This window comes from Chanodichthys erythropterus, chromosome 6 (assembly GCF_024489055.1).
Source record: "Chanodichthys erythropterus isolate Z2021 chromosome 6, ASM2448905v1, whole genome shotgun sequence".
NCBI classification, from domain to species: Eukaryota; Metazoa; Chordata; class Actinopteri; order Cypriniformes; family Xenocyprididae; genus Chanodichthys; species Chanodichthys erythropterus.
This window is the reverse complement of record NC_090226.1, coordinates 6,005,795-6,020,405: the sequence shown is the minus strand read 5'-3', so window position 1 is coordinate 6,020,405 and position 14,611 is coordinate 6,005,795. Positions and strand designations below refer to the sequence as shown.

General features: G+C 35.3%; 1 protein-coding gene across 1 annotated transcript; it reads left to right on the top strand.

The window, feature by feature from the left end:
* The first annotated feature begins 3,150 nt into the window (after positions 1-3,150).
* On the top strand, positions 3,151-13,613 carry LOC137021850 (uncharacterized). The gene is made up of 14 exons (XM_067388827.1): positions 3,151-3,277; positions 3,337-3,417; positions 4,540-4,839; positions 8,419-8,463; positions 8,641-8,691; positions 10,553-10,603; positions 10,714-10,764; positions 11,031-11,108; positions 11,226-11,247; positions 11,493-11,544; positions 11,652-11,721; positions 12,908-13,003; positions 13,363-13,412; positions 13,530-13,613. Exons 1-14 carry the CDS (start codon positions 3,151-3,153, stop codon positions 13,611-13,613), a joined length of 1,158 nt encoding a protein of 385 aa, XP_067244928.1.
* Positions 13,614-14,611: the final 998 nt, after the last annotated feature.

Below are 14,611 nucleotides of genomic sequence, written 5' to 3'. Positions count from 1 at the left end.
CAGCAACAGCGTTAAAAGGATAGCTCACTGAAAAATGAAAATTCTGTCATCATTTACTCACCCTCAAGCTGTTCCATACCTGTATGAATTTCTTTCTTCTGCTGAACACAACAGAAGATATTTTGAAGAATGTTGGTAACCAGACAGTTGATGGGCCTCACTGACTTCTATAGTATGGGGGAAAAATACTATGGGAGTCAATGGGGTCCATCATCTGTTTGGTTACCAACATTCTTCAAAATATCTTCTGTTGTGTTCAGCAGAAGAAAGAAACTTGTACAGGTTTGCTAATCAACTGAAGATGTTTCTTTTGGTACATTTGGGGCAGTTGTACATGTCAAGTCACTTTCACTGTACATCCGTGCGTGAGATGTTTCAAAAAGTGGTGAGGACAATACTGACACTGGCAAAAAGTGGTGGGAACATGTTCTACCCGTCCCCACATACAAATGACAGCATGTGCCCAGATCTGCCCTCTGTTATAGGGACAAAGGTGAACATATGGTCACATGATGTACGTTCATCTTCATAGAACTGACTGCACAAGCATTAATGGTTTCCTGTGGTCTAATGTGTAACTTCCTAATTCATCTATTGTTTGAGTCTCGTCTCTTTTCTCTCACTCGCTGTAATGGAGTTCATCTTCATTGCTTTTCTTCTCCTTATAGAGGTTCAGTCTTACAGTAAGTGATCTCTGCTGTTTAATGTCGATTAAACACTGCATGTCCACATTTGTAGTTAAAAAACATTTGTCTGAAATATTTCAGCATCAGTACGTTTGTGTTTTAGTAGAACACAGCGAACACATGAACCTACAAGCAAAATAATCTTAATCCAAACTGAAAACAAGATTATATATCTTATTTTTGGTTTGAAACAAGATTATTTTGCTTACCCCATTGGCAGATTATTTTGCTTGTTTTGAGGAAAAACTCACTTTTGACTTATTTTTCCTGAAAACAAGAAAATAATTTTTATTTGTCAAGAAAATGCTTCTTGATTTAAGAACTTTAAGATATTTTGACTATAAACAAGACAAAAACTCTAAGTAAGAACAGCATTTTTTGCAGTGTTTAAGAAAGTTTTACTTTAGCCATGACATGAAAATTCATTAAACTGATTTCAATAACCTGATTGATAACCTAATTAATTTTGGATCAAAACACCTTATTTGAAATATCCACTGTACAAGAAAATTAATTTCTGAATTAATTTCATATGAAAGTTATTCTGGGAGCTAATGTATGTATGCTAATAAGAGCTATCAGAATCAGGGGAACGCATTTTTGAAGTAGGCCTACATGATAAAGAAACCCTTTTCTTTTCTTTTTTGCCAAACATTAAAAGAAATGGACTTTTTGGTGAAAATCGAGTTTGTAATGTTGTTTATTATGTCTATGTGGTGTTTTTAATATACTATATGGCAAACCATGTGCAAATTCATCAGTCAACACCATTGTTGAGTATTTTCTCCTTACAACTGCAGTGATCTAAAGATGGTTTGAAACTGTCCGTTTCTTACAGTCACAAATGCAACCAATCCTGTCAATGTACGGGGTGTGGTTTTTCCAACGCTATCTCACGACCAATTCGTACTTATTCTACGAGGTGGCTATTTCGTATAAATTCATACGACCTCACTCGTGCGAATTCGTACGATTTGTCTAAACCCCAGTGACGGTTAGGTTTAGGGGCGGGGTTTGGGGTAGGTCATTCGTATGAATTCATACAAATTTGTCAACTCGTAAAATACATACGATTTAGCAAAAAACGTATGAATTAGTACGAGTGAGGTCGTATGAATTCATACGATTTAGCCACCTCGTAAAATACGTACGAATTGCCGTGAGATCGGGTTGGGTTTTTCAGCTTGGTGGGCATTTTAACACAGTGAGCACAAAATCACCTTTAAGAAGGGACAGGAAAAATCAAGTAGATTTAGCAATATAGCGGGTGAATTATGTATGTGATGTATGTAATGATGACTTTCTCCACTGACTTTCTATGATGTTTAAAGCATTTTAAAAAGATGCTGATTCATGGAAGGCAGCTGTCTGACTCTGAGATGGCAAATGGGAACATGGTGTGTGTAACATTAGCAACACATTATTAGCTGTTTGATAACATAGTCAAGCCAAAGGCCAATCTTTTCAATCACCATTATGTGTCCGATGTAGGGAGCGATATATAAAATGCATTAACATTATGATACATTGTCTTGTAGATGACCCAGTATAATTTATATTATAATATATAAATTAAAAAAAAATCCTCTTCTTCTGAATTTCCTTAAGTGTCTGGATCAAACATATATTGTTAAATCATTATTTCCACCTGCCATTGTGTCTCATTTACTAGAGTTGACTGAGTGGATCATGGTAGTCTGAGCTGGTGTGATGGAGTGGAGGCAGGGACAAATTTGGATATTCATGAATCTGTGTAAACTAAATGAAGCAAGGGTGTAGAGCTACATTCAAACTGTTTTAAGGCTTGAAAAAAATATTTTCAAGGGGGAAGAAAGCTTAATTTTGTCATTTTAATTATCTATGAGTTTTAAGGGATACAATTATTGACTGCTGAGGGACGTTGCAAGAACATTTATGAGTGAGTTTAAATTTGTTTAAAAGTTTAACCAAAACATGGACTATGATAGGAAAATGATTCATGGAAAAGTGGTCAGTAATAAGATGTAATGTAGTGATTGATCTGTTTTTGGTTGTTTCAGAATCTCCTGCTGTAAAAGTATCTTCAGAAGTCATAAGTGAGTTCAGCTCATTGAAGGTGATCTGTGAGACTCCAGCAGATGTTACAGTGAATCAGTGTCATTTCTACATAAACAGAGAAAAAGAGAAGAATATAAAAGTCAGTCAGTCATGTGAGCTCGATCTCACTGGTGCTGAAGTGCTCAGATGGGCAGCTGTAAAATCACCTGTATCAGTCGACATTAACTGCTTCTACACAATACATGAGGATGGGATTGATAAACCATCATCTCATTCTCCTGCTGCCACAGTGACAGTTCTTGGTGAGATATTTCACTGCTGTTCTTCTGCATTAGTTACTGTTATTGCAATGTTATTTTTTAATATTATTATTAGTAATGGATTAATTGACAAACAGGTCCACTTCCGAAACCCTGCATCAGTTATAATGGCGATGATGTCCAGCCCATCATATCATGTGAAATACCACTTTCAGTCAGAGCTGATTTCACCTGTAATCTCTACACTGAGGATGTTCTTCTGCACAGAAGAGTCTCTCAGACTCAGAGGAGACAGTCTGGAGATCATTATTGTCTGTTTTATGTAACACCTGGTGAACTCTTCACACGATCAGTGAACAGTCTGAGCTGTGATTATTCACTCAACACTGAACCTGAGATCAGATCACCGCGCAGTGACACAATCACCGTCAGAGGTGAGGACTTTTTACTGTAATCATTTTTAAACATATGAGCACTTTTAATGAGAGATGCCTATAGAATTCTGAAGTTCGATTTATGTAGGTCATTAGAACATTATAAAAGTTTGATCAATAAAAGCATATGAGAAAAGTTGAATGATACTGTGTATTACATATATAGGGCTTTTCTGGACAGATACTATTTATAATGAACCTTTCAATAGGTTGTATAATAAAAGACTGAAAGGTCAAATATACTAAATATATTGGTCAGTATTTGTCTATGCAGTCAGAAACAATATAATGAAGTTGATTCTAGCAGCTGTGTGATGCTGTTACTGAATCAGTACAGTGATCTGTGAAATCTTCTTACACACAATAACTTGTAGGTCCTTTTCAGACAAACGTTTAACCACAGTGTGACTCTGGCAAGTGAACAATCTGATACATTTAGACAGGAAAGAAGAGTCGTTTCATCTGATCATGTCAGAGAACTATAGCCAATGTCTGACACATCTATAGAAAGAAGCTTCTTTTAAATATGATGGTGAGAAGAGAAACTTCAAGCTATTTATTTTAAAAGTTTCTTTGGGCCATTCCTGTTCTGCAGCACTTTTTTAACTCTTTACATTAATACACAAAATAATACTGAATACTGAAGTCAGAAGTATTTCAATTTAAGTATCTTTCAGAAATATGCTCTGGTTAAACTCATCATATGACATCATGACTTGATTAATTATGATTTTTTTTTTCACGTGGAAATAAAGAACCATTGCACACTGAGTGATTGACAGTCAGTTTAAAACAACTTTTGAAGTGTTGATATTATCATACAGATTTTTGTGTTTTGTCAAACCAACTAATACCACAAACCATGACAGAAAATAAGTCAATTGCTAATTCTGATGTTTGTGCTGGGCTAGTTTCCCCTCCAAAATGATGTCACTTCCTGACGGATGATGTCAGTAAAGAATTGCTTTAATAGTTTTAAGTTTAAAATAACAAAAAAAGTCTAACATGATGTAAGTGAAGGTTTTTTTTTTTTTTTTTTTTGCAACTGTCAGAAGAGTCACCTACTTCAAATCTGAGATCTCTAGATGAATGCATTTCAGCTGTCCTTTTTTTCTTCATTAGGTCTTCCTCAGGCCAAGTTGACAGCATCTGCTTCAGTTATTAAGGAAACAGACACAGTTCAGCTGAGCTGTGAGAATACTGAAGATCTGAAGATGGAGATGTGTTACTTTAACATCCATGAAAGAGAAAGTAACTCAAAACTGAGCTCATCATGTCAGCTCTCACTCACAGGATCTGAAATCAGTATTTGGTCAGAAGGTCAGAGTTCATCTGTGAGAATAACCTGCTTCTACGCTGTGAAGAAGTCACGAGTTCTCATAACATCTTCTCACTCTGAACCAGTGACAATAACAATCCAAAGTGAGTCTTGAGATATTTATCACTGTGATTTACTAAAGTTCATTATTCAGCTTTATGAGTCTATGATATGAGCGGTTCACTCTTGTAATGTTTCTCTGTACAGTAGGATTATTGAAAGCAAAATTAGTGTCTTTATATAAAACTAAATGTATAAACTCATTGTCTCACTCTTAAATGTTACAGTGCTGGTTCTTTGGTTCAGTTATATACTTTGATATAAACCAGAACAGACCAGAATTACATAAAATGGCATAGTATAAAAAGTTGTATTTGAAGGCTCTGTTCCTTTAACAAAGAATGTATTGACGTTTACATTAAAGTTAAATATTGCAATTACTTCCTATAATACTGGTAAATTTTCAGTTTCAACAACAGATAAACATGTTACAACAGCCAAGAAAACCTGTGAGTAATTGAATTTGTAAAATCAAAAAGACATCATTCTCTTTCCACTTTGAATGAGGTGCACAATTGTTCTTTTAGGCTCATTATTATCTCATTATTGGACATTTTATTATACATCACTGCAATATAACAATATAACTGGGATCCATTTGCTCACCTGAGGCTCAACTCTGCACAGGTGAAGATTCCAGATGAGCAGCATGAATGTGATTTACTTAAGCTCATTATTCAACTTCATATCTATGACATGAGCTGTTCACTCTTGTAATGTTCTCTCAGACCTGCCAACCTAGGAAAAAAATTTCGAGTACCAGTGTGACGGGACAGGACACGTTTTTTTTTTTTTTTTTTTTGATTTTTGAGAATACAATACACAAAGCACAAACACACACCCATCTTCGTTAATCTAATTTTGACTGTTAAAGTTTTATAATTTGACACAATTAAAAATTTCACTACACCTGCTCAAAAGCATTTTTTTTATTCATGATTAATATTGCATTGCATAATGTGTGCTTATACAAACTGACAACCACAAGTGAATCACATATTTAATATGGACTAAAAAATTTTGTTTGCAATTTCAAGTAGGCTCTATTTACATACAACTAACCTGAGTCCTTTACACAGGTTTTGTAATGAAAACTAGTCTAAAATTAAGAAACCCTTAGAAAAGAGTAAACATTGAGTTTACATGTGATTCATTTAAAATACTTAATTTATTGTTGCAATATCCAAATATGCTAAAATATTTGGTTATTGGAATAATATTGGATATACTAAATCCCACAGAAAAAAAGTTATCTATTTGTAACATGCTGTATTTGAACAAGACAAACATTCGCTGATTAAAGGTTAGCCAATACAAACATATTTATAGAAAACAGTAAACAGTGAATAGACAGGACCCATAAGTGCAAAACGAATCGAGTGTTCAAGAATATAAAGAAGTTAGTTATGTAACGAGGAGTTGTGTTAACTAAAGAGTCCGCCATTTACCGAGTCTTAAAAACACGGGTGGATAATTAAAAATGTTTTCTGACAAAAAAAATAACAAGCAACAACTCATTTTAAACCACGGCAATTTTCATTTTACTATGATCTTCCCTCTCTGTGCTCGTGCGCGTTTGTGTGTATGAGAGTGTGTATGAGAGAGAGAGAGAGCTCGCGCAGCACCGAGACAACGGTGCTTTTAAATGCTTAAACTAAACTAATGTGCTAGTTTTCATACAAAATAAGTAGGCTATGTAACATAATTAGGTACTTTAGTTAGTATTAACAAAATAACGCAACACATGTAGGCTACGTTTCTCAACACTGAGAATAAATAAATAAACGCCTGTTTCTCCAGACTCTTGTCAGTCAGTCACACATCACAGCACTTTCATAATCACTAAGCCATATAGCGATTTCAATTTTATTTAGATTTGTTGTTCAACATTACTTGAGCATTTTATACCCGTTTACCTCAAGGAGTCAGAAGTACCGTGACTGCTGTACTGTCCTCGCCTGAGAATTCAGTCACTGAGACTGCAAGAGTGGAAGGAGGATCGCGCGGGATTTTGTGTTGCTGTCGATTTGCGGTCTCTTTTTATTGATAGGCCTCAGTGGCGCAAAAAGTGGGTATGCGCTATATGCGGCGCATTGGGGCGCTGCACCATGGGGGCGCCAAAGTGGTTAATTTTTTTTTTTTTTTTAATAATAAAAGTTATATAAATTTATATAAAAGTTATATATAAAAAAAGGTAATATAAATTTTAGAGGACTAACAGGCTAGAGTAGGCGCCGGTGCCCTCATAAGATTCCATCATAGAATTTAGACATAGAAGGGTAATATCGCGAGTGGGCGGGGCGCAGCGCTGAGTGAGCAGCAGTAACGTTAGTGAGTTGTAACGTTAATTGAAACTCGAAAAAGATGAATAAAGCAAAAAAGCTATCGGGGGCTAAAAATAGAAAAAGAAAGAGGGAAAAGGAGATGATGGTGAAAGGCAACAGGTAGGATTTAAAATGTGACGTCTATGCTTGGAGGCTTGCAAATACGTTATCCATGTTAACAGACTAGCTAGCGTTTGCTAACACTGGGAATGTAGCAGACAGAATATGTAGCTAGCTTAGAATATGCAAAACCGAGGTTGCTGAGGTGAAAACTGAAAAATATAAGGTAACTTAGCATGTACAATAAATGACAAGAATCTGGAAAACAACTTTAATATCTCTGGTTTACCGTGGAAATTATGCATATATTTGCTACCAAACTTGGAGGCTTGCAAATATTAATGTTGACTGACAAGTGTTTACTAACTTACTGCAAAATAATGTTGCTGATATCTACATTTAGATTTTGGTTAAACCCTTTGGTACCAATCCCATTCTTGACACATCTCAATTTTATTAAAGTAAAATGACAACTGGTAAATATAAGGTAGCATGCACAATAATAATGACTAGAAGCTGGAAAACATTACTTATGCAATAAGGCTGGTTTATCATGGAAAGAAATAGTTTTTTTTTTTTTTTACATATATATGTGTACATATATACCATATAATTATGGTAGGCTTACAGTGGCTGTCTGATATACTTTAAAATAAACATTTTAAACCCATACATGATGATGTCCAGCACACTTATTTATTTAGAAGTGGGGGTGGGGCGCCAAAATTTTTTGCTGCATACCCCTCTAACACTGGATAGTTGCGCCCCTGATAGGCCTTATGCATTTGTCAATCATCCCCGCTTGCTTTTTGGGGAAATGAACCCAGCGATATGATTGGTCAAACTCTTTCTTTTGCTGGATTTGAGTACTACGCGCGCACAGAGGACTCACCGGGTTTTTGCGTAGTATAGAGTGACAAATCGTACCAGCGTACTTTGAGGTCAAAATGCGTACTTGGTACGCAAAATGCGTACATGTTGGCAGGTCTGTTCTCTCTACAACAGTATCACTGAAAGCAAAATTAGTATCAGTTTATATTATATAAATAATCAACTCATTGTCTCATTTGGTTCAGTAATGTCCTCATTGGATATAAGCCTGTACAAGTTCTGAACACTTTACATACGAAAAAAGTGGTGAAAGGCTTTGTACCATCAACAACAAAGACTGTCTTGACATTTGCTTTAAAGTTAATTATTGCAATTACTCTCTGTAATACTGGTGAACTGTCTTTCCAGTTTCAACAGCAGCTACCACTGCACATGTGACAGACATGACAACCTGTGAGTAACTGAGTTAAATAAGAAATTATTCTTATTACACCTTGAATTATGTGATAATTGGTATATTTGTAGCTGATAAGTTACTGATAACGCTGTCTGATTATTCTGAAATAATCAGGAAAAATGATTCCCTACTCAAAAGTGATTCCCCCTTATAAGTTATTTTTATATTTTTAGACTCACTTTCCAAATCAAACCCGCCAACCAGCACAACAAAGGAAACCACATGTAAGTTCATCCACTCTTCGTTATTGGTAAAATCAGTAAATCTTGGATTCCTAAGTCAGATTCGACAATTTTTTAATCTGGAATCCATTTGCTCAAATATGCACAGGTAAAGTTTCCAAATGTTGAGCAGCATGAAAGTTCCCAAATTCACTTTGATTATGCTTCTTTTCTCAAAGTTCAATAGGTTGGTTTCACGTGACGTCACAGCAGCAGCGCGAATGTGTCCGGAGGGCAGGGAGTGATGTTTCTATAGGAATTCTATCAAAAACTCAATATTCGTATGTTTTGCCTTGTTTATGGTTGCTCAAATCGTTAAAATCGAGAACCCAGAAGGTGTTTTTATCGTTTACATATCTTATACCGTTTTTTATAACTTATTTAGTTTTTTTAACTTTAAAGGTTGTCGCCTTTTATAGCGTTTTGCGTCTGCTGATACTGAAATGAATATGGATACCTTACCTTTTGTTTTTGAATTGGTTAAATATTCACATTCTTCATGCTATCGTTTGCAGGGAGGAGAAGATATTTTATCCTATTGAATGATAATTTGGTGTTTTAACTTCATTTTTGTAGAATTCCGTTCATGTTGATCTGGTTACCATGAAAACAGTCACGCGCTGCTGCTTCAGCCGTCGTATTGTAGAAAATGTCCAAATAAAATAAATGTTTAACAAGCTGACAGAAGTCGATGCATTTCTTTGTTGGAAGCGTGTAAATGTAACTAGTTTTAATGTTGTTTTTGTAAATATTCACTTTCCCATATGACCACGAAGGAGAATCGGAGGGTCACATTCAGGGACAGACACCGACACGCTGTATTTTTGTATTTATTTCAACAAATGACAACCAAAATCAAACCTATAGAAGCTCATCAATAGTTTTGAAGTGGCTGTGTGCAAGTTATAAAGCGAGTGAGTCATACTCACAAACAATGTTAATTAAATATATTACACAAAAACCAAATACAAAACTCAGCTAAGTAGGCTACAGTATGTGTTTATTTTGAGTGAAAGATAGTGGGTTTATTTAGTGACATTATTACATTTGCTAGTCGTCTCACCTTCTCAACCAAGGCAAAAAATTGTATTAGCAGTTTTTTTTTCCCCCGAACGATATCGTGAGTTCCTATTACAGTTCTCGATTCAGCATAAATGACCAACAATGGCGACATTTTTCACAATCATGACAGAAAATTAAAATACTGCCCTTAACATCACTTGCAGAAAGGCAGCGCGATATAAACAAACCCAGACTAGAAATGAACACGGCGTTACGGCAGCTTAACATCTCGATGGCAGTCAAGTCTTTCAATTCAGTGGAAATGTCGCTCCTCTTCATAACATAAGTATCACGTCCAACATATGTTGTGATTTTCTGTCTAAATCAGCACAGAACGGACTTTTTCCCATCTCTTCCATTCTAATTTTCACTGCTTGCCCTCCACCGGAATTTCGCGCGTCTCGAGAACCACGTGACTGAAAACAACCTATTGTTTATTAATTGTTTTTTTTTAAGAAAACATTTACGTTCAGTAATGCATTTAAATTTGTGCATTTTTTCAGTTTCCATGGCAACCTCTACTCTGCCTATTAACAGAAGAATGTCAGATCTTAGTACTTGGATGGCAAGTTAGTAACCAAATGGGAAGTCACATGACTCAAGTTGAGACTGTGTGGCTTATGAACTGAGCTCTCTTCAGTAGCATCATAATTTAATTCAAAACCATCTTAGTTCATCTTGTATTGGTCTTTCACATTCCAATTGTTTGTTTATCATAGTTACAGCTATAACTTTTAATTTAAAGATGCCAGTCTTAAAGAAACTTTCATTTTAAATACACACTATGATGTTCTCATTGCAGTTTCAACAGTAACATCCACACAAAAAACTTCACAAAGGGACACAAAAATATGTGAGTAAAGTTTAGTGTTCCAATGAAAACATGTATGTAACATTAAAATTCTTTCATTGTGTGTTTATTATATCTGATATGGCTAATATTATTTTGCAATGTATTTTCAGCAGTAATAGCTGCTGTTTCCACTACTGAAACCCCAGCATCCACCGGAACCGGTAACTTAATAAACATCAGTAGAACCCCATATAAGAAAAAATCTTCTTTGTACAGTGACTTCATCAAACACTGTAAAAGCTAATTCACACTGCACAGACAGACGGCAACAAATGGCAACAAGCACATTGTCGGGTCTTGTCTGATCAGTGTTTTACCCATGTTGGCATCTGTGAATTGGACTTAAAACTACTGTTTATAATCATCATGCTTTGGTCAAATATGACTGTTGACTGTTGCATGAATTAGATGTTTTGTTTTGACACAGACAAATGGTTTATAGCTCTGGTTTCCAGTGGTGTTGGTGTCATTTTGACTGCACTCTTCTGTCTGTGCTGCTTTGCATGTAAGTCAAGTTTTCAAACATACATTTTTGTTTGTTCAGGTGTTTATAGTGAGTTTCATGTTGTTTAGTAATTTAACATCTAAGCTAAAATTTAACATAATGCTCATTGTTTTGTAGGCAAAAAAAGAAGACGAAAAAAGTACGTTTTTTTCATGCATTCAATTCAGTAGTCTGAATTATGACAAAAGTGATATGACTATTTAATAATATGACTACTACAACATTAAACCCTTTTCATGCATTCCATTCAGTAGTCTGTGATACAATATGTTTTGTAGTAGGCCTATATTTTTGTAGTCTAGGCACTATGAGTAAATGTTTATCACCTTATCTGTTATATGCATGCATGAAATTATGCCATAAAGATCAATATTTGATTCTTAGCAATAAAATGAGATCAATAACATCAGATGTGCCCAGTCAAGAAATTGGTACGGTGAGTATTTTTGTAATTAATCTTTAAAATCACAATGTAATAAATATATATTTATAATACCATAACAAGTAAAATGGACATGACCTTAATTCTTCTTTGTTTTTTAGAGTTCTGGACCTGCAGAGACATATTCTCTCATAACTTCTGTACCAGTCACATCTCAGCCCATATCTGTGGGTAAGAGAACAACATTCTCATTCAATGATCTCAGATAGCGTGAAGCTTTGAAACAGAGTTTAAAACATGATACAGTGACCACAGCTTCTAAGAAACTGGTGCCAGTTCCTCTTTCAACTCTTCAGCAGACCAGCATTATTAGCAAAATATTCTCTTCAAGGAACAGTTCACACCAAAATGAAAATAATTTACTCATTTTCTTGCCGGTCCAAACCTGTAGGTTGTTCTTTCTTCTGTGAAAAAAAAGGAGCTATTATTTGTGTCAGAATGTTTACGCTGTAATGTTTACAATAAAATCAGCACTTTTAAAATGCTGTAGAGCTTCTATAACTCTTTCAGTCTTTATTTAAAAAACATTTTCCCTTACAGTTAGAGGGTACGTTTACACAGCAACGCTGTACTAAAAACGGAAATGTTTTTCATTTGTATTTTTCATGTACAGATGACAACATTGTCAAAATGATCCCGGTTTACACGGATCTGCGGAAACCACTAAAAACGTTGTGTTATGCATGCCAGGCCAGTAGTTGGCGATGTCACTTTGTAAAGAAACAATAAGTGCTTATAGACTGAACATGTAAGATGCATGAGCATGATGTCACAGTTTACTCAACTTACGCTACTCCTACATCCTGCGTCAGACATCGCATCAGGGGTTACTTATTTCACACTAGTCGACTTCTGCAGTATAGGTAGAGTCGTCTGGCAGAAGCTAATTATTTGAATTTATAAAGCTTTAAATATGGATATTTTTCTCACAAAAACCCATCGCTTCACTTTAAAAGGCCTTTATTAACCACTGGAACCATGGATTACTTTTATTATGGATGGATGCAATTTTAAATTGCTTCAAAATTTGGCCCCCCCATTCACAACCATTATAAAACTTGGAGGAGCAAGGGTATTTTTAAATATATCTCTGATTGTGTTCATCTGAAAGAAGAAAGTCATATACACCTAGTATGTCTTGAGGATGAGAAAATAATGGGATCTTTTTTTTCATGGTGCATCATGTTTGGTATCAAGACATGCATTGACTGAGTTTGTCACTGATATCAATTGTGTGATGCATCTTCATACACCACGTTTGAAGCTTTAGGAGAATCCATTTCACATTTGTCTAGTTGTTTTGGATGGTTTTCTATTGACTCTGTTTGACCCTCTTCATCATGCTGTTCCTCTAAAGGCCTCGAACACCCAGATTCCCATCAGGACAACACATCAGGTCCCACAGCGCCTTCCTCTTTCATTATGGCTGAAAATTCAATGTGCCAGCCCTCAGGTAATAAAATGTTTCTTTCATTAAAGTGGTCATATCATGATGAATCAAACCTACTAATACTAGTACTAAACCTATATGAAACAATTCACAATTCAAAACTTCCTCACTAGTCCAAAAACAGCATTTTTGATGCTCACATCTGAGCATTGAGAAACTTGACCCACTCAATCTCGATGAGCTCATATAGAGGAACTGTAACAAATACTAAATTCATCATAGCTGTTGCACAATCAGTCTGAGAAGAGAAGATTCTGCTGTGCAAAGTGTCATTGCTTAAAATACATTAAAGCTTTATGACAGAGAGTTTGTTCATGAAGGTTAAAACATGTTCTTTATGACACTTCTGCATTGCATTACAGGGGTTTTGGTCAATAAACAACAGAAAGAGGGAAATACAAAGGAAAATGAGGTATGTGTGAACACTGTCACACCACAAACCCACATAACCAAATGAGACGTCCATCATGGAAAGAATACCAAGATATTTATCCTGTGTCTTTTCTATCTTTCTTTCTTCTTCCTTCAGAATGTTTACCACCTGTACTGCACGATCCCTGACAAACCAGTTCAGTCAAATGCAGCAGATCAAGTCTACAGTTTGGTGAACTGATGCACTGATGAGCCTCTGTTGTTTCATTATGTACAGTATATCCATTATAAAGTTTCTTTACTTGAAGAAAAATGGGTGTTTACTTTCATTATTTAGTGCTTGGTGTGGAACCCCTTAATATTGGACTTAAAATATCCCTGGCTTGTCAGTAAACTGCCACCATTATGTTTGGCTAACGTCATTCCATGGAGAAAAAAAAAAAAAGTAGGCTATCAACGGCCCATTTGCATTTGCTTTGAAAACATATCTATATAAAACCGTAATGCACAGATGAAATTGTTTACTTGTGGTTTGGGATGATCCAATCCAGCATCCATCTTTTTTTACAGTCTATGGATCCAATACATAATGCTTCTTCTTTCAACAAAAGTTTCTTTGTGAACTCTTCATTATACTGTGCCTTTATTTACAAAACACAGTAAAATGCTCTGAACAAACATGTAATTCTCAGATGCAGTTCGGAATGCCATTAAAAACAAACCAGCCACTTGTTCCTGTGGAAGATGTCCTTCTGAAGTCTGTACAGAAACACAAATGCTGTTTAGCGAACATTCATTTGTCCTGATGTCTGTACCTCTTAAACTGATCTGGTATCTGTATTCAGTATATTGTATCCAGTGTAGACAGTGTCTCATCAGTTATTATAAATGGCTTCTATTCTGTTTGGTTTTTAACAAGATGTGATGCTTGTGTCTGGTGATTCACCGATGTCTTGCAGTCATATTTGCCCGTGTGACACCAGATCCGACCAAATGAACCGTTTTTGGAACTTTATTAAATAAATTATTTGTTTATACTGAGGACGTTTTAAGCTATAAAACTTGCAGGATGTTTTCATGATACAAAGACTATTTAATTATATGTCAAAAGATCAAGGAAAATTTGATTTGATGTCATCATGACCCCTTTAACTGTAAAATACTGTCAAATTTATGGGTTTTGAAAAGTAAAAACAAGGAATTATCATATATATCATGAATTATACATACACAGCAAAA

Excerpts from the sequence above, each read along its gene's own strand:
- LOC137021850 (XM_067388827.1), top strand. The coding sequence starts at position 3,151 with ATGGCGATGATGTCCAGCCCATCATATCATGTGAAATACCACTTTCAG. Across the intron at positions 10,604-10,713 it reads ACAAAGGGACACAAAAATAT|CAGTAATAGCTGCTGTTTCC; the intron begins GTGAGTAAAGTT and ends ATGTATTTTCAG. Across the intron at positions 11,109-11,225 it reads CTGTCTGTGCTGCTTTGCAT|GCAAAAAAAGAAGACGAAAA; the intron begins GTAAGTCAAGTT and ends ATTGTTTTGTAG.